Raw genomic sequence first — 26,772 nt, 5'->3', positions numbered from 1 at the left:
ATTTTACATATGTTTTTTCGATCGCTTTTGGTACCCTCCTCTGCCCTTGATAATCGGTGCATTCTGGTTAGTGGTGGGGAAATAGCCCTTTCCATCCATTGTAACAGGCGTACGGAGAGGAGGAGTGTTGAATGGCAACTGGGCCGACGTACCGAGCGACTCGCTGGACGAGCTCGAGTTGTTGCGGTTGTTGAATGTGTAGACATCCATAGGATTTCCTTGTTGCTGACCGTTAGTGGTAGGAATGGCTGAAGGATGGGACTGAGATCCTCTAGTATCACTGACCATACTGACGGATCCAGGGATAGAGATGGGCCGAGACGACGACAACTGGGCGATTTTTAAATTTTTGTCTTCCACCAATGTTTCGTATTTGAGAATGGTTGCAAAAAGTTCCTGTATTTTTTTCTCATACTGGCTGCTGAGGGCATTGACTTGGTATGCTACCTCCTTCTTGTTGGCCAATATCCGCGTGTCATGCTGCCGTTGCAAGTCCGTGTTCTTGGACTTGAGCTTCTCGAGTTGTTGCACAAGAAACTCATTTTTCTCACTTAGCTGCAAAATCTCCGTTTTCAAGTCATGTATCTCTTTTTCGACATGGTTGACCTTATGTGGCAGGTCGTCGTGGCCATTGTTCATAGAGCTGTTGTGTTGAATAGTCAAGTTCTCCATTTCCTTTTCGAGGATCGAGTATTCGGTGGTGAGGTCTTTGAACTGGTTGTGTAAGTTGAAGATCTCTTCATCCTTAGCGGGCAACACCTGTTTTGTAAGCTCATCTACTTGAACCATGAGCTCATGGTTTGTGGCTTCAATATGTTTGAGATGTTTGCAAGTCTCGGAGTTGGAGGCATCAAGGTTCGAAAATTTGGATACCAAAAAGTCTCTTTCTCGCTTCAGGTTCTTCAAACTCAGCTCTAAGGCCTCTTTCAAGTCATTATATGACTCCCGGAGAGTATTTCGCTCCTCAAGAAGTCCTTCGTATTTCAATTTGGTATTCATATACTCTCTTGAGCTACTTGGGAGTTCTCCTTCTTTTCTCATTCGGTTCATCTGCAACTTGAGCTTGATATACTGAAACTTATTTAAATGCTTCATGTAACTGGAAAACTCAATTTCATTCTTCATCAAAAGGAGCTCTCTCTGATAGAAGTCCACAATTGTTCCAGAGGCATTCTTTTTGAGCTCTCCTTCGGGCATATTGTGCAATGAACCTCCCGAGCTAAAAACAGTTTCTTTGCTGGAGTCCACGGATGCTACACACGATTGGGTCCGGGAAGTCTTGACCTTATCCCCCAACAAAGAGTGCACATCTAATGTCCGTACCGACTGAGTATCGGTAGAATCACTAGATTTTGGATTATAGAGTTTCTCGTGGGTGGAAAACAAATTGTGGAGTGGATCACTCCCTTGCCTATCTCGTCCTGAGGCATTTTCAACGGGTTTCTCACCATCATAGTTGATTTCTTTGAAGTTGATTTCTCCCTGTTTCTTACCCTCAATTGCAAGGTTGGTTGGAATAACAGACATCTTACGGTTCAACGAGCTGAGCAGCAAGTTTGGGATAAGAGACTGGTTACTGAAGTTGAAATAAAGCGGACTTCCGATGGACGAAGCTCGCGACATGGGAGCAGAACCATCACCATTAAGCTTGGTTTTGGGTTCATCTTCCAACCGAACATCCACCATGCTGGGACTTATGGCATCGGGTACAAAGAACCCCAAAACCGGATTCAACGCCAAACACCCCAACATGATTTCCTCGACCCCAAGAGAGTCGTCTTGCTTATCTTCAATCAACCACCTCGTGGGGTTTCTTTTCTCGTACTCCACTGAAAGCCTATCCATTTTCAAAAAGTTTGGGTGCAAAATGAACGATTTGAGATAACTTTTGGTGAACAGAGCGATGTAGTTGAGAACAGTTTCCTCTTTAGGCAGAATGTTGGATGTAATGAGGTCGTTAATCACCAATAGAAACTGGCCTTCTACAAACTTGGGAGGATTTTCTTGAAGGTACCTAAGCGGTGAGTCAGCAAATAAGCTCAACGAGTATGGAAAAAACCCGTAGATAATCGTTACAAGGTAACTGGAGTCCAATATGGTCTTGGACTCTTCCCCGGTGGGTAGAGCCATATCCCAGCCCTGCTTGGCTCGAGAATACTGCTCCTTGAGGATGGCTGCTCGTTCTCCAATGGAGATAGAAAAGCTGTACCAAATCACCACTCGGGTGTAGATGATCATCAAGTCCGAAACGTACTCCCCCATGCGATCACTCACCAAAGGCACAAACATCACCAATAACGACAACCCCGACGCAAGCACTTCTTCACTAAAGTCAAACAGCAAGCACTTGAACAAGTTGGCAAAAAGATCCGTGTTTGCCAACGCATGGAGGTTCGAGGATCGGGAGTTTAACACCATACTGAGAAGTGCAAGAACCGCCAATCTGTAATGGGCAATGATAAAACGGGAGTTGGCAATGTCTCCAAACGTGGTAGGATGCACCAAGGCAAAGTTGTAGAGAATCTCCATACTGTTGCGCTTGACAAACCTCAAACGCTCGGAGAACTCCTGGGTATTCTTGTCTTCGTCTCGCACCAGTAACCCAATAAATTCTAGCACTTGTGGGTCAGGGCCTAGATAGAGATCAAACACACGGTTGATGACCGCCACAGCGATATCCAAGCGTCTTTCTCTCAACGCCTGGTCCTCGTATGGCTGACAGTCGGCGAGCTTGATGATGAAATATCTGCACTTCAGCACAAACTCCAAATCAAAGTTTGCACTGTCGACGGCAGGACGCAAATACGTCTTTAACCACACTTCAGCCTCTTCTTTGCTTAAAACCGGCAGGATCTCGGTGAGAATTTCGACAAAGAGGATTTCTCGCGGGAGGTCGGCGTTGGGGCCGATGTAATTGGTGTGGAACTCATGAAGTTTGTTGTGGAGATTGGTTGACAGTTGAATGGCCTGGAGGGTGTTATGCTTGTCATGGAAGGCGGTGATGGACCGAAACAAGTCGGACGTCTTGATGCGGTTCAGATAATCGGCGATGCCCAGCTCCCACGAGTCGAGCACCGCGCTGAGGTCTCGTAATAGCTGTCTAGAGGAGCCTGACATGGGTCTGGAGATGAGAAGATGCCAAGGGCGCGCGCATAATGTTTATATGCCAAAATGGTTACCTCGTTGCTCTCGGTGATAGAAGAGGTGGATGGGTTTGTGTACGGGCAAGGCGCTGGCGGGTTCTACTCTCTTGTGGCCCACGACCACAAAAGCATCCTTGGGTACGTATCGCCTGCAATTGCGAGATATTTTGCCAGTGAAACCGGGTTTGTGGTCGACGCTCTCACCATGACCATTACCATAGATACATCGTACGACACCTTCGACAAGCGTAACCAGTTGTTTGGAGATGTGGCGGCCCGCTGGAAACAAGTACCGTTCTTCGAGGCTGATTTGAAGAACGGGTGGAGAGATGAGTTCTATACGGTTTACAACCCCACCAATGTTCCGTATTTCATCGTGGAACGGGCATTTTCCGTGCTCATTGGCGTCGTGACCTACGGCGTGCACATAAATGGATACATATCACCCGTCAACTCGGCCAATGGGAAGTTGAAGATGTGGATTCCACGTAGGTCTTCTACCAAACCCACATACCCAGGCATGTTGGACAACACGGTGGCAGGGGGATTGGGCCATCCGTACGGGCTTTGGGAAACGGTGGTGAAAGAGTGCTTTGAGGAGGCGGGAATCCCGGCCCAGTACGTCGAAAACCACACCAAGAGTGTCGGGGTGGTGCTGTATTTGTACCACCCCAAGGGAAGACTCATTGACCGAGTGCAGCCAGAGGTGGAGTACGTGTATGACATGGAGTTTGAAGACGAGACGACGGTGGTACCAGCGCCCCAGGATGGTGAGGCAGAGGACTTTCGCCTCATGGATATAGACGAGATTCTTGAGCGGATGGGAAACGGAGAATTCAAGCCCAATTGTGGGTTAGTACTCATCGACTTCTTAATACGTCACGGGATAGTGACTCCTGCCACAGAGCCCAACTACCTTGCCATAGTCTCACGCAGCCATCGAAGTATTCCGTTCCCAACGATGTGATAATCATAATTATGTATGTTATTTTGCAGCTATTTAGAAAGTCGCGCCAAATTTGATCTGCCGTTTCCATCAAAACCCACCATGAACCTCACCTTTGAAAGCGATAGCGAAGTCCGGGCCCAGGTCGACACGTATGCGGCCCAGGTGCGGTATGCGGTGTCCCAGGAGTTCCAAATAGATGAATTACTAGACTCCTGTGTCAGTGTGGACCAGGTTTGGGATGCTCTTGACACCGCCAAACACAGGTTGTACTCGGTGGTATCTACCGTTCAAGTGGTCCCAGTGCATGGCAACGTTGTCACCTGGACAGCCGTGGTGGCAGAAGTGCTTTTGCTGGTGTGCAAGTTGCGGGTGTTGTTGGAAGATGCTGTTTTAAAGTATGGCCTGTCGGCAGAGAGAATACGGCTTAAGATGGGACAAGTGTATGTGGATACTAATGAGTTTGTGTTGCGATGTGTTTCCGACCGCATATATGGCGAGCGGGCTGTGGCCATAGCTCGCGAGCACGCAGCGTTTGCGTTGGAGTTGCTGAGGATGTTGGTGAATGTGTTTGAGGTAAGCGAGTACAACCTTGCGGTGGACTGCGGGTCGATTAGCAATTACCAGTTGCTCTTGAAGCAAGGTACTGGGATCACCGCCAATTTGTTTGAGGGCGTGTTGGAACGGCCCTGGAAGGGCCAGTGCTTGGGACTTGTGTTTGGAACGTTGGTGAGGTGCTTGAAGGCTATTTACACCACAGGAAACTCAAAGACGTTGGAAACTCTTTTAACTGTCATATCACCAACTCTCGTGTCGGAGATACGTAAGTTCGCCAAGGTGGAGTATAGAGACATCGTCGACTACTATAAGTACGTTGCGTTCAACTTTGTGTGGTTGGCAGTCGAGGACTTATCGTGTATTGATGATGACTATACTCACCAGGCAGACATATACTTCAATTGTCTCTTGGCCTTACCCAGTAGCGACTACTCGGTGATCCCAAGCTTGGAGAAGCAGCCGTCCAACGGGTTGGAGGCCAACTCTTATGATCCTCGGATTCGCAGGCTTTATCAGGAACAGGTTTCCAGTGAAAGAGAGATCGACTGTGACCAGGTGATGATGAGGTATAATGAGAGACATGAGATCTCGTTAATGTTTGTATTGAACTCGATGTTGATGGTCCAACGCTTAGAAGAAGCCGTGAGTGTTCCGCCCCTATTAGTGGAGGAGATGGAGGTGTTTCTGAAGAGTTTGGCAGACCATCTTACCAGTAGCATTCGAAAGCAAAGCACGTCCGGACTCAACTCGGCACCACGCGTGAGAGCCCTCAAGGGTGGGAGTACAGCCACACCCGTCCCTGAACTTCACGAGGCTCTGAAATTTCAGTGTCTTTCTTCAATAATAACTAATGGCTCATACAAGGCAAGACACATAGCGGTGCTCAAGTGGCTACAACATTTGAAAAGAGGCAAGCTCAACACCCTCATCAACATATTCTCTATCAATGAATCGAATCCCACAAGTTTCAGCACTCTAGTCCAATCGTGTGATCCCAGTAAGTATCCTGGTGTCCACCACTTCTACCAGGTACTTATTACAGTGTCCCGGTTGTTTGAGCTCTTGAAGTTGAAGTTTTTCGTCGCTAGTACCGGCTCCAGTGTCATCGGGGAACTGGATTTACAGAGACTCATTTCTGATACCCTGGACTTGCATGCTATTCTAAAGGTGAAAAAGTTGCTCGACTGCAAACTCCAAGTTAGAGAAGGACAAAACCTCTACTGCTTCAGTTTGGTGCAATCAGATAAAAGAGAACAGAATACTGTCGAAAGCCACCAAACCGAGCTTGTGCGGAGTATTAACGAGCTTGAAGAGCAAATCGATAACGACTTGTTCGAGCCTTCTTGGTAATGATGCAGTTTATATTAGAGTCTATTACTTAATAGATATGAGAGGAAAGTCAAACCACCCGGGGTTTTTTGGGTTCATCAGGTTCGTCTTGCTCCACAAGTCTCTTGAGTGGGCTCTGTACTGGTACTGGTACCGGTGTGGGTGTAGCAGGTGCACTGGGAGCAGAATGATATTCCACCGACTGTGAGCTCAATTGCACGTCCTCAGGATTGATATCGGCGGTGGGAGGAGTTACGATGATGGCCACTTTTTGTGGAACTGGTGTATTCTGCTTCTCGAGATCCCTCTGGTCAAACTCCTGTTGTTTCTTAAGAGCAAACTCGTTGAGTAAGTCGGGGCTGTTCTTAACAAGAGCATCCACCTCTCTTTTGCAGTTCTTGAGGATATCAGACACACATGGGAAGATGTCTTTCTTAGCAAGTCTCTTATTTCCCTTGGGGGATTCCACTTGCAGTGTAACAGCCGTATCCGCTTGTATCTGATAATATACGTTAACGAAGACCGCAACAATCGTGTCGTCAATTAAGGATGTAGGACCAAAACCACTGTTGAGTTTCTTCAACTCGTTCAACACATTTAAAAGACAAAGAGCTGGTTGAAGTGATTCGGGTAATTCCTTGCCCTTCAAGTTCATGTTAATTTGCTGGACATGGTTAAAGAAAAGGTGAATGGGGGTGTGCAAAAAGCTTTCGGTGAAGGTCTCTTTGACGTCGTACAAGTAACGAACAAGCTTACAGATGACGGAGCAGAGCTTTTCCCAGGTAGCAAACAACGACACCATGATGGTACTAGACCTCCTTAACCGAGGAACCATTGCAAATAGCCCCACCAAGTTTTTGTCGGCATATAAAAGGTCAATGTACAACAACACATACTGCGAAGTGTAGTAAAAATGCTTTCCTGGTCTTTCAATGTCTGGTTTCCAAATCAGCACCAACGTCTTACTAGTGGCTTTGAGGGACACTATGATCGACATTTCTTCAATGGCTGCTTTGATGTTATCAAGCTCCTCGAAGTATATCTTGGCCAATCTATAGTGATACTTATGATGCCACCGTTTTCTGTCAGTTTGAGCGATCTTCTTCAAACACTCGACAACAAATTCATACCCTTCTCGCTTTTGGTTGTCTGTTTCGAAAGAAGGAGCTTGTATCTCTTTAAACAACGAGTCTTTAAGGAGGTACTCCACCGCTGATTTTGGAAGGAGCTGGTTCCTTTTGATAGCCTTAAATGCCACCGAACAGATCCTATAGTGGGGTTCGAGTATAAGCTCAGGAGTCGACACGTTGGAAGAGTGATGACAAGCATCGATGAGTGTTTCCATGATCATTTCCATCGGCAACTTAAGCTTTCCTTGAACTTTGGAAAGGTAGTAATAATTGATCCAGTCTTGTGAATTGGATTTGATGGCCAAATGCAAACTTTGCTGAATAATCTTGAAACAAAATGATCTTCTAATGGGAGGGTTGTCCTGAACTGTCACAAATTTGTTTTCGTCCCGAGTATGAACAAATTTGGGATTTGCCGTGACTTTGAAAGCCATCATCAACATGGGAATCATGCAGGCATTGAACATCTCTATGGCAAAACTAGACATTAACTCACCAATAATTGCCTTTAAGTTATTAGGTGGTGCTTCTTTTGAGAAGTTGATAGCCATTAGGTAACAGATTAATGACTTTCTTTGGAGATTAGCCGTAGCGATTTTCTTTTCCATGGCAGTGAGTTTATCAGGAGTCCAAATAAGGTCATCTTCTACAAGGAATCCATACGCTTGACCGAGGAGTAACCAGCTTTCCACACGGTTGCTTGCGTATACAAGGTCATTCTTCAAAAGCTTGATGACATTTTCAAGTTCAAGGGACCGGCCTTGCATTGACTTCTTCCTTACCTTGTAAGATGAGAACACCAACAAGCCTTGTAGATAATACAATCCCCCTTGGGCAATTTCCGTCAACTCGCTTTTCCCTGGCAGCAAAAAATTGATTTTTCTAAGCCCGTAAAAGCATTCCTTGACCAATGCACCACTTACAACAGTGTCATCCAAAACATGACTCAAAATATTGTTATTTTGGTCCAATGGACTCAACGTCTCAAAGATTGGGTCCCCTATCACTTCGTAGAACTCGTCGATAATCGACTTCAAGTCTCCTTTAGGGGGATTGACAATGGGTTGTCTCGATAAACAAAGCGGTAATACCAACTTGGAAATGCTGAACGCAGAATCCTTATTCAATTGAGTAGCAGCAGACGTGTCATGATTCACAGGAGTGAAGTTATTCGAAGAAATGTTCCAATGGTGTCTACAAGACAAAAGTTGGAGGATATCACTTTGACGATTGGTGGAATCAGACTGGAGAATAACATCTTGGTAAAACAAAAGGAATATCCCGTCCCCAGAATCACAGAGCCTTCTATTACCCAACTGATCATGAAACAAAGATAATAGATCCAAGCTGATGTCAGCTATTCTGGCAGTATAATCGCCTTTAACCAACAAATCATAGTACAAAACAATCGCAGTTGTAAGTCTCATGATAAAACCTTTAAACTTGTTATATGCCATACGGGACTTTTCGTATAAGGTGATCTTCTTGGATGTTATCAAGGCAGCCTCTTCATGAAGACTGAACATGTATAGGAGTTGAAATACAACCAATAGTCTCTTTAAGGTCTCTTTGTAGGAGGACATTTTATCTGAATTGTATGTTAGCTTCCATGCGTTTTTAGACAAATGGTCCAAGAACATGGTTAAGTATTCGTCGAATAATGATAATATTTTCAACAAGGTCGAAGCCCTATTATCAATCTCTTCCTTTTTGTAGGTATCACTATCGAGGTCTATAAGGATTGACTCTAAGACTCTCTCAAAGCCGAATTGGAACCGCTCTAAATTGGAAGAATAATTGTAGTACAGGAAAAGGATGGTCCAAAGGCTGAACTTCATATCAGTACTTGATTCCTGCAAGAGGGCTTTCACCGAGGAAATAGCAGAACTATCAACACCATCAATCCCGTCATTAAAATACTCAGATCCAATTAAGGTTCTCTCTAAAATGCTTATGGCTTCTTCGTTATTGTCTCCATCTTTGGCATACAAAATCTTAGCGAACACCGTTGTTACCGTGATTGTATTTGACAATAAGTAGATAGACCTCGAGCTTATGTCCTTGATACATTTGTAGTTGGCCATCTTCACAGCCACATCAAACCCTGGCTTTGATTCGAGGAGCTCACTTAATTGACTTAACCTAGCTGTTAAAAACTTGCTGAGTCGGAAGTTAGCATTATCCAGTCTCTCCTTATAAGCCATTGACCATTGGAACCTGACAAATGATTTGAATGATACAAGAGTAGTGTAGACAGAATCCTTCAAGATATACAAAATACCTTCAAGGTGGAGTATCCATCTCTCCAAGATACTTTTAAGCTTGGTAACCACAGATATCTGAGTGTTTAATGATGCTTTCAACGATTTTTGGAACCCCCGATCAGCATTTTGGGATATTAAGAGGTCAACTTTGCTTTTCTGGTCCACATAAGTATCGACAAGTAGCTCAAATACACTGGTGGAAAAGGTCAACTCGTCTAGCAAGGTGGGAGTGGTTGGGAGTTTCAAGGCATTTTCAGACTCTTGTAAGAGCTGAAGTTCCAATTGATTCACCCATCCTTTGACATCATGAAGGAGGTTGTCCAGCCAGTGTGTGTCACATATAAGACACAAGCCATTTTTTTGGTTTCCCATCAAAAACCTTAATATGGAGATTTTGATATCGTTTATATGGCATTTCTTGTCATTGGCTTTAGTGATGAAGTCGGCAATTATTTCAGGAGAATATATATCACCTTGTTCATCAAAACCATTGTTGAGCTCCGTAGATGACTTTGTGGTCGAACTGAACGATTTCAACACTTCCAAAAGCTTCAATTTTTCGTTTTCGTGATCGGTGGTATCCTTGAGCCTGCTTTGCCTCAATCTCCATGCTTCCATTAATGCCTTAGCATGAATAGAAGGCTCATACAAGTCCAAAACATCTATGAAATCGGTGGTGAAGTTGGTGATGTCACCAGGATCCACAAACTTAGAGGCAATGTCTCCTAAAGAGAGCAGTTCTCCCACATTAAGCTTCAGGAGAAAGGTATTAATGTCGCTGAAAAACCTAGTTGTTTCAGAAAACATCGCCGGGGTGACATCCAAGTTGGGCAAATAGCTGAATTCGAGTTCGGATTTCTGGAGTCTTTTGGATGCACGCTGGATGCCTTTGGATATGGATTTTGGCGTAGACTTGGAGGTTTCAGGATTTCCTTCCTCGTGCGTTTCGTTTATTGTGTCCGTAGGAGGAACTGAACCGCCTTCATGATCAAGGGCTGGAGACTCTCCAGCAGCTTTCTCAACTTCGGTCGAGATCTCCTCGCTCGGAGCAGCTTCACTTTCTTGTAGGTCTGTGGGTTCGTGAATGTGGTCCTCCTCCACCTGTTTACTAGCATCCCCTTCAGAAGTAGATTCCTCCTCGGCATCGTCCACCTCGTCCGAAATCTCCGGAACCTCCAAGTGAAGAATCTCAATACTATTAGCAGTGAAACAATAAGTGTCAATGTCCTTAAGCTTCAGCCTTACGGTGGTCTCGATCCTAGATTTGTCTTCATGAGCTTTGAGCATCTCGTTGATCGAAGAAGTGACATGCTCCCATTTGAGCACATCACCTTTTATCTTAATCTTACAGTTCATGGTTCGAGCAGTGGATACTTTGTCTATCAGGGCCTGAAAGTCTGCTCTCAACGGTGCCAAAAACAGATACTTGTCTTCGATTGCCTGCTGATGCTTAGTGAACGAGCCAGAGCCGGTCTGGCGTTGGTTGATGCGGTCTACCAATTGCTCGTGGTGTCGGACGGCCACCTTATCCAACGGTAGGAGGCCGAGTATATCGTTGCTTTCAGCCTTGCTGCTGAGAGAGTACTCCAAGATGAAGCGTGCAAGTCTAGCCGAACCCATGAATACAAGGACCTCGTAGAGAGTGTCAATAAGTAAACTGTCAGCTTCCTGATAGATAAGAGCATTTCCCATATCGTCCACCAAAGTATAGAAAAGCATTTTCTGGGAATCGAGGCCCGATGTCTCAGGACTGGCCACCGACTCGCCCGAGCGAAGGATGTCCAAGTAGAGGAAGGCTCTATTTCTGAAAATCAAGTACCGTAGCGACTTGAGGTTTGGCGACAACAACGCCAACTCGTCCACCGAGTCGGCACGGGCCCCGTTCTGGAGGCCCTTGATATAGGCGGGCTCCTCATCGTAGTGGCTCGCCACCACGTCCAACTTGAAGAGCTTCTCGTAGTTGGAATAGCACGGTTTGAGAAACTGTTGTTTCTGGAGGTCCAACGCTTCCTCGAATATCTTAAACGCTTGTTCCACCTGGAGCTCACGTGTATGCTCCTGCTTGGAGACGGTAGAGTCCTCAAGCTGGTTGAGCGGTAGAAACGACGCCTGCGGTGTTAGTACGGCAATTGGTTGTGGGTTGGCGGTATGGACTTACCATCTGATTTATATACGTGAGGTTTTTTTTGTCGCGAAAAGCGTATTATGTAAATATAAATTAATCTATACATGAATGCAAAGGTGAGCACAAGGGCTAGGGAGCCTCAAGCGGCCTCGGACTTGGAGGCGGGAGACGGGGCGACGGTCTCGATCCCCATAAGTGACAGGTCCACCACGTCGACGTCTCCCTCAGTCGAGTTATGGGTACTAGTTTCGTAATCGTTATCGTCTTCGTTGGTCAGTGATTTCTCATCCTCGAGACGGCGCTTTTCGGCCTGCTCCTGCTTTATCACACGGCGACCTCCAAGAATAAAGTACCACGTGATCTGCGACGAGAAAATACCTAATTCCAACCCAAGCACAATGGCATACAATACAATGCTCAAGGTATCAAAAGTGCCCACCACCACCGACAACATCGATAGAAGGGCCCCCAAGGAGTCAAGACTGAGAAAAACAAAGTTGATGCCCACCACACGGCCCCGGCGTTTGGCCAACTCAAAGTACGGAGGGATAAGTCCCACTGCAAGAAGTACCGATGCTATGATCCCAACAATGAGCATAGGATACTTGATATCCCGACGGTAGAGCGGGCGGAGCCAGACAATGAGACCTGTCTCAAGCCCCACGCCCACCAACACGAATAAGCTGATAAGGATTGCCAACCGGGTGCGATTCATCAGGATAGGTGAATAGTATAGGGTTTGGGCCCAGGATATAAGGCAGAAAAACGTGAAAAGTTGGGGCTGGATTCGGAGGGGGATGGACCCATCGGTTCCAATAAAGTATATGGAGAAGGGAATGCCACTGGCAGCCCACAAGAACATCATCATGGGTGGTACGCCCGTACAGTCCTTTACCTTAAAGTTGCGGATGATTTGGGGAACGAGCTGGATACACCAGCAGACAGTTCCCACGGTTCCTAGGACATTTTCAGCTACGGCGTTGTACATAGCAACTGCATTTAACTACTAATAGTCAGTGGTATGGCAGTGAAGATGGGAAAAAAACGTCTAGATGATTTTTGTGAAGGTGACGGCTGGGTTAAATAGCTAAATAGCGGAACAAGAAAGTGCGTAATTGCGCTTGGGTGAGTTTTTTTCGTTCCGGTGCGGTGGGTGAGTAATACCCCTGGCTTATGAGGATGTCGGGCCCGGAGTGATGTCGGGGACTCTGACATATGAATCGGATACTGCCTAGATTATACAAGGCAATTGGTATAAGGCGATGGCCAGCAGACGCGTAGTGAAGACTCCTGTCGAAACCCTAAAGTGAGCTGATTTCTTAGAAATGGTATTCATTTACGGAGTTCGAGGACTGGTGTGTGGCTGCAAGACGGTCACCAGGTGTCTTACTCGAAAAGTAAGACCAAAATGTGGTTCCTTTTGCCCTTGGTTCTGTGGATACTAATTGGGTCAGAACTGATTCCACCATTGTCTTGTATCGGCGAACACTCTTGTGAGTAAGTTGGTTCCAAAGCCTGAAGGAAAAAGACCTCCACTTGACTTCTTGTTCATGGTGGTAGAACGACTGTAAAGCTTATGACATCAGAAGATGAGGTTCGAATGATTGTAGGCATTGGTGAGGAAACTATTTTGCGGCTATAGCTCCATGCGACATCCGGTTGCTACAGGTGTGCGTATGCACTTCCTGTCGCTTATTTAAGATAGCCTCTGCGAATCCCCGTTTCCATGAGATTGCAGGTTAATAATTTTTGTTCTAGAGTATGTAATTCAGGCAGAAGAAGACGCGAGATGTTTGAAAGAAGAAAAAAACACGTTTAACCTGCAATTTCGTATAACAATTAAATACGAACCTGCGGAGAGTAAGCGCAATAAGGGGCTGTGACAAATATTCGGCTCAATTTGGGTGGGTGGACGGAAAGTCAATGAAGCGCATTAAAAGTGTTTGTGGATAGGAAAGGTGGGGTTGTAACTGGGGTTATGAAAGGTTGAGGCGATGCATTCACCAGGATTTGCGCAACGGAATCTGGCTCCATCTAGGGCTTTTGGTCATTGCGCGTGGCTTGCACCTGCCATGCACTTGCCAGTAGTCGCACTTGCCAGTAATTGCGCTTGGCGGCATGCCCAGTTGGTGTCCTCAGATGTTACCGCGGCACATCCCTACCTCGCACGAAAACCTTCGCCAGAACTGCCCGAAACTTTATGTTGCCCGAAACCTTAGTCAAACATCCCCCACCAGTGCGAATCCCCCGGCGGATACTTCAACCGGGTACTTGAGGGATCGGCACTGCCAAGTCCCACTGTCGTTGACGGCTGATCCCCAATTACTTTAACCTCCCCTAAATTGATGTCTCATTCGCCTACTACTAGTTCCGCAAGCGAAGCGTAAAATATCGTTTAGTAGCGATTTTGAGCCTGTGATCGAGGAAACATTTACCCATCTAGCATATGAACCCGATTATGCTCAGGAAGCGAAGAATATATTACTGACTGCAGTGGTATTCAGTAGACGTAGCTTCCTCAAGCATAATACGGCTCCGGAATCTCCCTTACTTTTACATATAATGCTAACAATCTCATTATGTGCTGACAGCAGTGATAATAGTGATGTCTGATCTCTACAAATTTCAGATACCAACCTGGTTTACAAAATGAGTAATTACTCTATGGGTTTTGTCTGTTATGCTTAATAAAAGGATAGTACCAACATTTAGTAAATACTGCAGTGCTTTCCACCCGTTCCACACCACTTATTTTTTTGGAAGGAAGGAAAACCTAGTTAGTTATAAGGCGCTAAAATCAAGAACAGAGACCGTGGAAAATTCAGACAATGAAAACAAATTCACGTCCTCCACCACTGATCAAACAAAAGTGAAAATAATATTTGCACTGATCCCGCCAATATTTCAAGACCTTACAGCTAAGCAACAGAGCGAAGTTTTAAAAGTCGGTTGCGATATTATTTAAGAGAGGTGTCCCATTAATATTAGATTAGCGGCAGATTGCTTTATTTGGCTATGGAAATGCCGCCGCCGAATACGAGAATTTCCGTTCTCTGGGTTTGTGTACAGGAGTAAACCACATGCCGCTTATGCTTGGCCCAGCGACGCAATTCAAGTGCATGTTCTGCACGGCAAACAAAGAACTGCAAACTACGACGTACCATTGGGAGACTAGTGCGCCGCTTTGTGTCGGACCTTAAGCTCGCACCTTGCTAAACATAGTCGATGTACAGTCCACAAACCGTATCTACGTTTACTGATGAGCACTTTTATGATATGTGAGCCTCCTTGTAAGTGAACGTCTGGAGCCACATGGAAATTAAGGGCCCACCAGCTCGGTAGTCAGATGCATAAATTACTATGGTGACCAAAGACTTCATATGGCTGTCTACCTGTTTGCAGCCACTTTCTCAAAGTTCCATTCACTATAAACTCAATCCAACTAAAAAACTGTCTCCTAAAATGGAATCTCTTGTCCATTGTAAACAAAAAACTTGCCCGAATCGGCAACTGTCAACCGATCGACAAGCTTTAAGGTTTCACTCGCCGAGTGGTCTGGAGTAATAAACTGATCTGGTGCAAGAAGCGTTTTACCTTCCGCGGCCCCATCGGTATCCACCTCCCCCGGGTGCACCAACACTGTCACAGACTCCCTGATCAACTGGTTGTCGGCGGTAGCATTCTGTCCCGCGATCTGGACACCCAAATGGTTGAGGCCGGCTTTGGCTGCCCCATAGGCATTTGCATGCATAGACAAACCAAACTGTCCCATGAGACTCGAAATAAACACAATGCGTTTGGGGTGCTTTCCTTTGAAGATATACGGATATAACGCCTTATACGTTTTGGCAGGCCCCCCGACATTGACTGACAAGAGGTGGGGGTACTTGTCAACGTCGTATTGTTCAATTGGCACAAACAAAGGGCTTCCGATAACCGCCGCGTTGTGAATCATCACATCAACACCATCTGGTGCCCATTTCTCGATGGGCCGGAACGCTTCCACAAAAGTGGCGTACGGATCGGTCATATCGACGTGGACGACTTTCAAGTTGGGCCGCTTGAGATCCTGCAAGGATTGGTCATGGTGGTTACGCACGGTGGCAATGACCAAGTTGGATGGGTCGGCAGAGAGGAGCTTGACGTAGCTATAGCCAATGCCTCTGTTGGCACCAGCAATGAAGTAGGTGGGCATGTTGAAAGTATAAGGGTGATGAAGGAGGAATGAAAGTGCGCATCTGGCTGCAAAAGTAACTATAGCCGAGGCGCGCAAGGCACAGATCGCAACTCTCTACTCGCCGCCATTGTACTTGGACTACTCATCATCACTGTATTCGAACTCATATCCATCCTCAGAAGGGTTTCCAGTGGCCTCATTGATTTCCTGGTCACTGGCTTCGAAAGAAGGATGACGGCTGATTTCTTCATTACTGACTTCGCCTATTTCTTGATAAGGTTCTGGGGCATCTTGACGGGTCTGGATATTGATTTCTTGACGATTGGCTTCATCTACAGCATTACCACTAGTTTGTGTACCAAGCTCTTGACCGCTGCCTTCTTGGGTGTCGGGATCGTATGCGAGTTCCCCTTCAGCAGTGGTGATAAACCCTTGCGCTTCAAGAAGCGCTTGATCAGTTTCAAGGTCAATTATCTCGGGAGACTTCAGAGACGTAAGAGACTCATATAGTGAAGAATTCAAACCTTGAGCATGCTCCTGGCTAAGATTCCCTGGTACAAAGCCTGGTCTGGTATCCTCTGAACTGTCACAATCGCTTAGTTCGTCAACTTTTTGAACTGCCAGAGATAATTCTAGTGGACCAGACTCATGAAAAGAATATACTTCTAGTCCTTTGTCGAACTCACCTTCTTCAGGCTCACCATATTTGCCAAACCCACTTTCTTCGGTATCTTCTTTGTCAAACCCACCTTCTTCAGTATCTTCTTTGTCAAACCCACCATCTTCTTTGTTGTCTTCACTATCATACTCAAACTTACTCTCCAAACCACCTTCCACAGCCTCCTCAAAACCACCATCCTCGACCATCTCGGTTGGCACAAACCCCCCGGCCTCATACTCCGACCCTTCATCTTCGCTGTAAACACTAAAATCAGAACCGTCAGCATCGCTACCGCCGTTGTCTTTGGCTTTCTTGTCACTACCTTGATCTTTGATTTTTTTATCTCCATCACCAACTATGCCTCTTTCGTCTATCTGGCCGTGTCTCTTCTCTAACCGTCTCATGACCCTCAACTTCGTCAAGAAAAACTTCCAATTCCTCAACGAGTTCATCTCTATTTGTCTTTTCTTTTCCACCTGTTCATCTTCCTCCAACTGTTCCACCACCAACTCCATGGCCTCCTTATATTCTGTGGCTACCAATACACCTCCTTCTCTGGCAACTGCTACACCTCTCTGCTTTCGATCCTTTTTGCCAAAATCAAATGCAACAATCGCCTTAGAGTAGTCAATTTCCAAAATTCGTGCTGCCCGTTCAAGTAACTTCACGGGCCGAGTGTCACTGTCCGAGAACAAGTACCCACCCTCGGGAATCATCGTGGGTACGTAAATATCGACGTTTCCATATGCGTTTTTGACGATTTTCCCATCTATTATTGAGGGAGGAATGTACAACTGGGTTTGGAACTCCGCATACAATCTGGTGATACTTTCCTCTTCTCCATCTTCGTCCGAGTCGTAGTCAGGTGTACGGCCTCGTATTTTGGGTGCCTGTTTAATTTTCAACGGCTGAACCCCCATCCTCAAGACTCGTCCTCTCAAATGCCAGGCTTTGGGCGACCGAAGAATGTGAACAGCTGAACGCTTGAAAACCGGCACCAATTCGGTCCGCTTACTCTTCAGAGTCAGCTTGAACCTGAAGGTTCCACACTTGGTGGTATCGTCCATTGGATAAATATACTCATTTTGTCGAAGTTGCGACTCCAAAGCATACATGGGGTGGTCCTTGAACCCAGCGGCGTTGTTGGGCATTCCTTCAGCAAGGTCTCTATCTCTGAATTCCTTCAATTCCAATATATCCAGCTTGGAAAGGGACTTTCTTTGAGAAAATGCTGATAATACTCCGGCATACCAGTCGAAATATGACTCCGACTTGTTCGAGATACGTTTCTTGACTGTCTTAGAGTTGTATTGCTGGGCGTACCGTCTCGTCACATCTTTCACTCCTCCCTGTGCATCAAAGGCAATTGCATACACAAGATTGTTGGTCTTATCGGCCATAGGAGGTTCAAAACTGGATTTTCTCCTCATGGGTGGCCGCTCTACCACCGTTAGGACAATGGGGTCCACACATAACCACTTTTTGTTGTACTTATTCCATACTTCGGTCCAGAAAAGCGGAAACGATGAAGATGGGAATACGTGGCCGACTTTTGACGGGGTTGACGAGGGGTTTGATTTTTGAAGAAATGCCTGCTTTGAATTCACCACCTTTCTACCACTGTCTGTTGAAGCTGGACCGGCGTGCTTCCACTGGATTTTTGGCAACTCGGTCACTGCACCAAAATCAGGTGGCTGCAAAGAAAACACAAGACGTGCTTTCATCCCCAAAGACCGACAGAGGGCCACAAAGCCCTGTGCACCCACATCTCGGGAACCTTGGAAGTGCAGTACTCTGTTCATAAACTTGGAAAAGGTCATGTGCTTATCAGTATTGGCCTGGGGAATCTCGAGCTCATTCCAGTTTTTGCGGACCAACCCCAGGCGAGACACCCGGAACCGGCCGGAATAGCTCAACATCAACAGGCGCACCACATCTGTGAAGCGTACCGCATTGACAGTCGAAACACGGTTGTTGCGTCGTATTATTGTGAGCTCTTCGAGAATATCAGATGACACTGACTCGCGGAGAGTGACGAGAAACTCACGGTGGTTGCACCACCGATTCCGCACCACACCGTGGGCAACCATCGCCATGATGCACCACTGGTGTACTAGAACGCGTCGGTGCCGTTCTTCTTTGGTCACAAAAACCACTTTCCGCTTGTTTTTGGGTTGTTCCTGTCGCGTTATAGCAATCGTGATATTTTCAGAAGTATCTTCAAGGCCAGTGGTAGGGCGGTCAAGAAATGAGTAGTCGGGGACATCTCCATCACTGTATTCAGTACTGCCATCGCTTTTGTGTGCGCTGGCTTCCCGTGGCTCCAATTCCACATCTTCAAAGTCATCTGAGTCATCCGAGACATTTGAATCCACACACTCACTTGGAACGAGCGAGGACGATTCGGCCCCCAGAACTTCGGGCGTACGTCGCACACGTCGGCGCTTGCGGGTAGAAGCATCCTCACCCTCGGAGTCGGTCACGTGCTGTCGTAGTAACAGATTGTAGTTAGCATTAGACATCTGCCATGGCACTGATAAAGGTTTCGCGCATCGCGAACTTGAGATGGCCTCTACTGCTGCACTAATGATAACAATATGAGACACCTACTCCGATGTGCAACTTCACATCTCCCACTCCAACTACAGCGACTACCGTGGGTTCAGCGAATACGATGGCACCATTTTGGAGTGCTCAAGCGTACGATGGACAAGGCCCACCGGTTGGCATTTCACGATCTTCACCACACCGTCAACCGGTACAAGAAGACCACCATTGAAATAGAACCCCAGATCCTGCACTTTTTGGTCGAATTGGACCTTCTCCACAACCGAAGAGTTCCGTTTGCCATAGCACCGTGGGTGCTTCCGCCCCGGTTTAAAAAAAATAGTTTGCTCGAGCCAGTGGTGTACCACATCTTAGGCATTTGTATGGAAGAACAACACAATTCTGACGTTAAACATAAGGCCTTGAGCGGTGTGTTGAACCGCATTGCCGGTCACGACGTGCAGGATGTACACCTGTTTTTTTTGGATACATTTAATCGAGATTTGAACAACATCACCACCGGGTTCCAGAAATCTCTTCAGTTTAAAGCCAACGATGAAAAGCACTTACATACGGCCTTGGCCTGCTTCTTTCTTGTATCAAAGCATGGCTTCCACGACATGTACACAGAAAAGGATTTAGAGCAATGGGTACAGTGTGTTTTGTCAGCCAATGTCAGTTCTGCTTGCACGTCGCTAACGAACTTGGTGGATATTCCCGGCTTTATAATTGGCGATGTGCTCCTTCGAACCCCCGTCTCCCGTGATGAGCTCGACCTCCAGGTGGACTTATGGCACATTTTTGCATCTCAAATACGGCAGTCTTATCATCACCAAATAAGCCATTTGAGAACCATATTCAACAACATGGTGTTCTATTTGTCCCAGTACGACGCTACACAGCTACCAGTGGTGATACGATTCTCTATCGACTTCTTTGAGAATCCCCGTGCACCTTTCCACACCAAGTTGTTCACAGCCGAGTATCTCAACAAACTCCTTTGGAAAGTCCCGTTCAACTATATGGAATCCCCGGTCTTCCGCCCTAAGAGAGACTGCTTGCACGTCATCAAGGCCCAGGAACATATTGCATCTGTCGCCAGTAGCTCACTAAACCTTGAAGGAAATATGGGCATAGTTCTCGCCATATCGCTGGTGTCAAAAGAAAAGGCCAAACAGCTCTTTGTCAAGTCACGAGAAAGGCACTGGCCGCGTCGACACGAACTTAGCATTAAGGAGCGTCTAGCATTCTACTTCACCCGGATCTGGCTCTCTCAGAGCCCCGATGAGCTTCTTCATGCGTTCAACGAAGCGTCGACTGATTTGAAGCATAATTCAACCCTCTGGCTCGGGTTCATCAAGAAACTCCTCGAGTTCGAGCTCTTGACAGCCTCACGATCCACCCAGATCATCACAAAGCTCATGGAGGACCACCACCAGCTTCTTGTGTCCAAAAACATGCTTTTACACCTATTAATCCCCATAGTGCGGCCGAGCCAGTTCGGAGATATGGTTAGTATTATGGTAGCAGCTGAGCCCACACTCGTCGAACGACATTCGGGGATACTTATAGAGAAGTATATGACAGTGTTGTACGCCAACCAGCATGTACCAGTCGATACGGAGACAGTACGAGCTCTCGTTCCAGAAATCAAACGACAAGGCGACTCGCTTGCCATAGCGCGCCAGCTCTACGGTGGCCACTTGAAGCGCAAGACTCCATCGGTGATTGGACGCATGTTGCACGGCGAGCTCCAGGTGCAGCCGCAAAACATCTACAAATTGTACACTAACGAGCTCCGACAAAATAACATTACTCCCGACGAGACATGCTTGGCAGCCCTAATAAAGGGTGCCACCGACTCTCCCACCAACAATCCCGGAGCATGTCACATATGGGATGATATGTACGCACCCCAAATAGCGATTCACGAGTTCAAATCGCATGTGGCTGCAAATAAAACCGTCGCGAGCGGAGCCGTGTGGGAAAAGTACATTGAGATGCTTGCGAAATATGAGTATGTGAGTGAGCTTTCGGAAATTATCAGGTGGTGGGAGTCGACACAGTTTGTTCCACAGTATAGTACACTTCTTGCCCTTCTCCGGGCGCTTCCGATAGAATTTGCAACCAGGCACATTGCCCATGTTGAGAAGGTGAAGAGAGACAGTGGGACTAATGGGTCCAAAGTTGCCGGGGTTGCTTCTACGGCCCTGGTGGTGGACTGGCCATGGCCGCAAGTTTCTGACCTCTGAAGTCTGAAGTCTCTGTTGGAACACTGCTGTATTATGCCCCATACACCCACAATCTGACCCATACACCCACCGAAGTTTCTGACCCCTACACCCAGTATTCTCCAATCTATGTACCCAATCTGATCTATACACCCATAGTAGTCTGATCATATTTATTCCTACATCGTGGCCTTGGCCCCACCCTCGTCTCCTCCATTCGACCCGACTATATACATCCGTGCACATCCTTCCCCGGATTCCCACCAACCAATCAAAAATAAACGTTGTCGCGCATTTCCACCGAGCTTCCGAATTTTCATCCCTATATATATCTCCCTTGTGCCGACGTTTTGATTTTGACTTTGAATCGACCTCTCTCCAACAATTGAAAGATATATAAGAATGTTAAGATTGGCTGCATCCAAAACAACTCTCAGCTCCCTCGCCAGATCCATGTCGTCCTCTGCCCCCCGGCTTCAGACCAGAATCGAATCCGACGCATTCGGAGAAATCGAAGTAGATGCCACTAAGTACTACGGTGCCCAAACCGAAAGATCCAAAATGAACTTCAAAATTGGAGGTGCTCAGGCAGTTATGCCCACGCCCATAGTGAGGGCTTTCGGGGTGTTGAAGAAGTCTGCGGCCATTGTCAACGAGGAATTGGGAGCTTTGGACCCCAAGTTGTCAGAGGCCATCCAGCAAGCTGCCACCGAGGTGGCCGAAGGAAAGTTGGACGACCACTTCCCATTGGTGGTGTTCCAAACCGGCTCGGGAACCCAATCCAACATGAATGCCAATGAAGTCATCTCCAACAGAGCCATCGAGATTTTGGGCGGTGAATTGGGATCCAAGAAACCAGTCCATCCCAACGACCACTGTAACATGTCTCAGTCAAGTAACGACACGTTCCCCACGGTGATGCATATTGCGGCGGTGACCGAGATTTCTGGTAGCTTGATTCCAGAGTTGACCAAGTTGCGCGATGCTTTGCAAGCCAAGAGCGATGAGTTTAAGGACATCATCAAGATCGGTAGAACCCACTTGCAAGACGCCACGCCCTTGACATTGGGTCAAGAGTTCAGCGGGTACGTCCAGCAGCTCACCAACGGTATCGAAAGAGTCGAAAAAACCTTGCCCAACTTGTTGTTTTTGGCCCAGGGTGGTACTGCGGTGGGTACTGGATTGAACACCAGAATTGGCTTTGATGTCAAGGTGGCCGAACAGGTGTCCAAGTTGACGGGATTGCCATTCAAGACGGCCCCCAACAAGTTTGAGGCGTTGGCAGCTCACGATGCTATTGTGGAGGCTTCTGGAGCCTTAAACACGGTTGCGGTTTCGTTGTTCAAAATCGCCAACGACATTAGATACTTGGGTTCCGGTCCTCGTTGTGGATACGGTGAGTTGTCATTGCCCGAAAACGAGCCAGGTTCGTCAATTATGCCCGGTAAGGTTAACCCTACCCAAAATGAAGCGTTGACGATGGTGGCAGCCCAAGTATTTGGAAACCACTCGACCATCACCTTCGCCGGTGCCTCGGGTCAATTTGAATTGAACGTGTTCAAGCCGGTGATGATCTCCAACTTGTTGACATCGATCAGATTGATTGCTGATGGGGCTGCATCCTTCAGAGTTCACTGTGTGGAAGGTATCAAGGCCAACGAAGACAAGATCTCTAAGCTCTTACACGAGTCGTTGATGTTGGTGACTGCCTTGAACCCCAAGATCGGTTACGATGCTGCTTCCAAGACTGCTAAGAATGCCCATAAGAAGGGAATTACATTGAAGGAGTCTGCTTTGGAGTTGGGCATGTTGAGTGAACAAGAGTTCGATGAATGGGTCAGACCCGAGAAGATGCTTGGTCCAAAGTAGTTGCGTATAACTGTTCTCTAGACTTATAGCCAGTATTTATTACATATTTATTGTGTGTACGCATTGCACCAACTCAATCACCAATTAAGCGCGCAAAACGTCACTCGCGCATCACTCATACACATGGCCCTCCAGCGGATATTGGATAGTGTGCAACGTAAAGGCAAGCTTACGGTTCCTCCGCCCGCCTCCACACTGCCACCTCCAGTGGCCACGGGTCGGTCCACCCCCGTTGTCCCCAGGTCAACTGAGCGTAAAGTTGATGCTGTCGTTGCGCAACTTAAAGAAGCAAGGCGTCTAGAAAGACTACAAAAAGAACAGCAGCTCAAACAGAAAAAAGGCTTGAAACAACGGCCTTCTCGCCCATCTCAGTCCAGCATTCCCCAGCATGTCTCCACAAAGGTTTCCAGGCCCACACAGACCCCCAAGGTGTCTTCCACCCCAGTTGCTCTGGTTGCTGCTCGGCCCAAACCCGCCAAAATGAAGTTTAGCGACTTGATGAAGAGGGCCTCAAACATCGACCAGACCAAACTATCGATTTCCATCAAGGCTAAGTCGAAATCGCCTGAAACTGAACTTAGGGCCCGAAAGTCCAAGTCTCGATCTCCTTTGCGGGACCCAAAGAGAGATGATCCAAAGAGTAGATGGGCCAAACATAAGACGCCAGCGCCGCCACCACCACCACCACGGGAGGTGGCCCGCGAGAGAGTACCGCTTCCAGCTCGAGGCCCTTCGCAGAAACTTGCACAGAAATTAAAGGGAAGGCAGAAGCCCAGTAGCAGCCACCACCACGAAGATGAAGAAGACCTCGACGGCTTCATCATCCTGGACGAAGAGGAACAGGTCAACGATGATTATGACAGAGACGAGATCTGGGCCTTGTTCAACAGAGGAAAGAAACGGTCCTATTACGACCAGAACGACGAGTATGACTCGGACGACATGGAGGCCACGGGAGCCGAGATCTTGGATGAGGAGTTGCGGTCACGTAGAAGGGCCGAGTTGGAAGACAAGATGGAGATGGAGGAGGAGATGAGAAGGGCCGAGCTCAAGCGGCGGCGGAAGATGAAGAAGTGACCAGGAGCTTTAAGGTAAATTGCATTATTCATATAGTGAATAGATTCTATTATTTTCAATATGGTGTAGACAACATTTCCTGCCAGTTGGGTTTAGGATTGGTCTAAAGTTGACCGGGGCAGAAACTGTTTGTGTTTGTACTCATTGGTACAAATAACGAGCGCTTTTTTGCAGCTATGGGTGTAGCGGTTTTTTGAACAATAGCCATCCTTTGGCTCGCACTGTGGACGCAGCAACCCATCAAGTCTATTATGTCTATAAAATACATCTATGAAAACCCAAACTCCCCAAGCTCACTCTCAAGTCGGTCGATTTCGGTTGTGATTTCGAGCTTGTTATTAAGCAATGGCTGCAACTCGTCAAACTTGCGTTGTTTTGTCACGTCGTTAATCAACTTTTCAATGATGAACTTCTGCTCGTTCATCACCATCAACAGCTCTCGAAGCTCCCTTATCTGTTTTTTCGTTAGACGGGGAATCTCCACTTCGGGCTGCTTGGGCATCGCCTCATTTTCTGTTTGTTTTAATCTGTTGTTCAAATCCTTGAATTCCATCAAGCTTTCCTGAAGAAAAAGGATCAAGCTCTGGTTGATGCCTTTGAGAATCCGACCGTATTTCTGAAACTGCGGACTCACGCTGTTCTGGACAAAGTATATTGTCTTAAATTCGGTTAATATCCGTTCGAACTCTCGAAATGACCCCATCACACGGTCTTTGAATCGATTTGTCGATTCAAGAGCGGCATTGGACTTGGACTTCGTTACTGCATCCATCTCTCGCCGATATTTTGCCATCTGGTGGTGTATCTTCTCTTTGACCACAAACAACTGGTTATAGTACGAGAAAAGCTCCTGGAGCTTTGGATCATGCTGCTCATTGAGAATCTTCAACTTGTAATCGTAAAGCAAACTGTCCTTGCAGTTTTTGCACATTCTAACCGAGAAGAGGTCGTCGTGTGAGTGGAGTACCTCGTCAAAATGTGTTTTCACCTGTACAGAATAGTTTAGATGTGTAAGTTTCGATAATATCATGGGCAACGGCACTAGTAACGAACACTCCTGCCGTTCTGAAAACTTGTCGTCACATACTACCTGCCCACAAAGACGACAATGATGTTTTCGAAGCAAGAACCCGAACTTCGTCAAGCATATGTAACAGTACTGGACGAGATTTTGGTCCTGCCAGTTCTCGTACCCCACTATCTCCCGTTGTTTTTCGATTAACAAAGACTCATCGAGTGTAGATGTCTGAAAAAATGACGAAAGTCCCGTACGGGGAGCCTCCCTGTGGTGCTGGGATGTTATGTAGAACTCGGTTAAGAGGTTCACGAGTTTGATGAATTTCTTGACGGTCTTGTCGATTATCAACTGATTTTCTTCCTGCCTGGTTTGACGAAGTTGTCTGAACAGCAGCGTCAAGTCCACAGCATTGACAGCTGTTCCTGCCACGATATCAGGCTTGTGGAAGAAACATTCTTCACAGCACTTGCTCCAAATTCCGTCTTTATCGTACTGAGGAATCGATTCACCGGGGTTAGGATTGCGTAGTTTCACCTTAAAGTCGGTATGGCTGTTGCAGAAGAGCTTACCACACCGGCGGCAGTTCACTATGCCGTTTTTGACGTTCAATTGTTTGGAGCATCCGGCCATGGAACAGGTGTTGTTACCGGAAGGTTGGACCCAATGGGTCCTGGAGACCCGGGGTTTCTGGTGGAGAGTGGGGGACATCAGGTTTGCGTCACGGCCATTGCTGTCACTCAAGCTGAAGGTTTTACTGCCTTCAAAAAGATCTAAATTGATGATCTTTTTGGTGGGGGTGGTGTTTCTCTTGATGATCTTATCTAGTACGCCAGGAGAATCCAACTTTTGTGGGGTGGTAGGCATGGCAGTGGGTGGCGGAGGAGAATCTGAGTTGCTGTCGCCGAGGTGCACATCGTCAATGTGCTGGTTTAGCTGGTTGACACTAATCATTTTCTCGTTACAGATAGGGCAAATGAGAGAGTCTGGACCAGTGTGTGCAATGGGGGACGGAGATGTCATCACCGGCTGGGGCACCGGTAGAGGATGTTCTCCACTTTGTATGGGTAGTTTGGTACTTCCATTGGCAGTGGTAGGGGCCTGTTGTACGGTTCCTAGCACTCTTCTTTTGGTCTTTGCAGTCATGAAGATATGTATTTCGCGCACCGATAACTAGTGTGGGGGACAAGACAAGACACCCATTAAGTGGGGGAGGAGGACAGAGAAGGATCAGTACAGTGGTAAACAGACTGCCAATGGGAGGCCTATCCTAATACTGCCACCCTTTCATATCCTCCACCCTACAGAGACTCTCTTCATTCTTTCATGCATTTCTATAATAAATACAAAGCTTATTCTAACTTGGCCACCAAGGATTCCAAAGCACTTCCAATATCCAAGTTTGGATCTTCCCAATTAATTGAGCCTGTCGAGGCCACTGGAGTTTTTGGGGCGTTCAATTTGGCATATTCGGCTTTGGCTTTGTTGATCAACTTCGCTTCTTGAGCGTATGCGTTAGCAGCGTGTTCTTGCTTGACAGAGCTTTCCAAGCTATATCTGTGGTAGGCACCGTAGACAACACCGGCACCCAAGAGGGAGTATCTTAACACGTTGAAGTTGGTCGACATTTTGAAGCTAATGAATATGTTCTGAGAGTTTTGATATTTATTGGCCAATGAAACTGAAAATTTTTTTGGCGC

The 26,772-nt window shown here is 46.9% G+C and overlaps 12 protein-coding genes across 12 annotated transcripts; 5 read left to right on the top strand and 7 right to left on the bottom strand. All coding sequences in view use genetic code 12, as the record gives it.

The window, feature by feature from the left end:
* Positions 1–3: 3 nt before the first annotated feature.
* Positions 4–3,117, bottom strand: PSN45_002217 (uncharacterized protein; the record flags this gene model as incomplete). The annotated part of the gene is made up of 1 exon (XM_066157818.1): positions 4–3,117. The coding sequence occupies one exon, from the start codon at positions 3,115–3,117 to the stop codon at positions 4–6; it is 3,114 nt and encodes a 1,037-aa protein (XP_066013915.1).
* Positions 3,118–3,171: 54 nt separating this feature from the next.
* On the top strand, positions 3,172–4,110 carry PSN45_002216 (nudix-domain-containing protein 3; the record flags this gene model as incomplete). Its single annotated transcript, XM_006689201.2, has 1 exon — positions 3,172–4,110. The coding sequence occupies one exon, from the start codon at positions 3,172–3,174 to the stop codon at positions 4,108–4,110; it is 939 nt and encodes a 312-aa protein (XP_006689264.1).
* An 81-nt stretch (positions 4,111–4,191) lies between these two features.
* Positions 4,192–5,997, top strand: PSN45_002215 (uncharacterized protein; the record flags this gene model as incomplete). Its single annotated transcript, XM_006689202.1, has 1 exon — positions 4,192–5,997. The coding sequence occupies one exon, from the start codon at positions 4,192–4,194 to the stop codon at positions 5,995–5,997; it is 1,806 nt and encodes a 601-aa protein (XP_006689265.1).
* Positions 5,998–6,046: 49 nt separating this feature from the next.
* On the bottom strand, positions 6,047–11,531 carry HIR3 (Histone transcription regulator 3; the record flags this gene model as incomplete). Its single annotated transcript, XM_006689203.2, has 2 exons — positions 6,047–11,479; positions 11,529–11,531. 2 exons carry the CDS (start codon positions 11,529–11,531, stop codon positions 6,047–6,049), a joined length of 5,436 nt encoding a protein of 1,811 aa, XP_006689266.2.
* A 103-nt stretch (positions 11,532–11,634) lies between these two features.
* On the bottom strand, positions 11,635–12,210 carry PSN45_002213 (uncharacterized protein; the record flags this gene model as incomplete). Its single annotated transcript, XM_006690151.2, has 1 exon — positions 11,635–12,210. The coding sequence occupies one exon, from the start codon at positions 12,208–12,210 to the stop codon at positions 11,635–11,637; it is 576 nt and encodes a 191-aa protein (XP_006690214.2).
* A 2,742-nt stretch (positions 12,211–14,952) lies between these two features.
* PSN45_002212 (NAD(P)-dependent dehydrogenase) lies at positions 14,953–15,690 on the bottom strand (the record flags this gene model as incomplete). Its single annotated transcript, XM_006689204.2, has 1 exon — positions 14,953–15,690. The coding sequence occupies one exon, from the start codon at positions 15,688–15,690 to the stop codon at positions 14,953–14,955; it is 738 nt and encodes a 245-aa protein (XP_006689267.1).
* A 120-nt stretch (positions 15,691–15,810) lies between these two features.
* PSN45_002211 (uncharacterized protein) lies at positions 15,811–18,855 on the bottom strand (the record flags this gene model as incomplete). Its single annotated transcript, XM_066157817.1, has 1 exon — positions 15,811–18,855. One exon carries the CDS (start codon positions 18,853–18,855, stop codon positions 15,811–15,813), a length of 3,045 nt encoding a protein of 1,014 aa, XP_066013914.1.
* Positions 18,856–19,038: 183 nt separating this feature from the next.
* Positions 19,039–21,132, top strand: PSN45_002210 (uncharacterized protein; the record flags this gene model as incomplete). The annotated part of the gene is made up of 1 exon (XM_006689205.1): positions 19,039–21,132. The coding sequence occupies one exon, from the start codon at positions 19,039–19,041 to the stop codon at positions 21,130–21,132; it is 2,094 nt and encodes a 697-aa protein (XP_006689268.1).
* Positions 21,133–21,513: 381 nt separating this feature from the next.
* FUM1 (fumarase fum1) lies at positions 21,514–22,980 on the top strand (the record flags this gene model as incomplete). The annotated part of the gene is made up of 1 exon (XM_006690153.2): positions 21,514–22,980. One exon carries the CDS (start codon positions 21,514–21,516, stop codon positions 22,978–22,980), a length of 1,467 nt encoding a protein of 488 aa, XP_006690216.2.
* Positions 22,981–23,103: 123 nt separating this feature from the next.
* PSN45_002208 (uncharacterized protein) lies at positions 23,104–24,057 on the top strand (the record flags this gene model as incomplete). Its single annotated transcript, XM_006689207.2, has 1 exon — positions 23,104–24,057. The coding sequence occupies one exon, from the start codon at positions 23,104–23,106 to the stop codon at positions 24,055–24,057; it is 954 nt and encodes a 317-aa protein (XP_006689270.1).
* Positions 24,058–24,325: 268 nt separating this feature from the next.
* Positions 24,326–26,218, bottom strand: PEP7 (carboxypeptidase Y-deficient; the record flags this gene model as incomplete). Its single annotated transcript, XM_006689208.2, has 1 exon — positions 24,326–26,218. One exon carries the CDS (start codon positions 26,216–26,218, stop codon positions 24,326–24,328), a length of 1,893 nt encoding a protein of 630 aa, XP_006689271.1.
* Positions 26,219–26,424: 206 nt separating this feature from the next.
* TIM11 (F1F0 ATP synthase subunit e, mitochondrial) lies at positions 26,425–26,700 on the bottom strand (the record flags this gene model as incomplete). The annotated part of the gene is made up of 1 exon (XM_006689209.1): positions 26,425–26,700. The coding sequence occupies one exon, from the start codon at positions 26,698–26,700 to the stop codon at positions 26,425–26,427; it is 276 nt and encodes a 91-aa protein (XP_006689272.1).
* Positions 26,701–26,772: the final 72 nt, after the last annotated feature.

Source organism: Yamadazyma tenuis, chromosome 2 (assembly GCF_029203305.1).
Source record: "Yamadazyma tenuis chromosome 2, complete sequence".
NCBI classification, from domain to species: Eukaryota; Fungi; Ascomycota; class Pichiomycetes; order Serinales; family Debaryomycetaceae; genus Yamadazyma; species Yamadazyma tenuis.
Note: the sequence above shows the minus strand (reverse complement) of the source record. Positions and strands in the feature narration are given on the sequence as shown.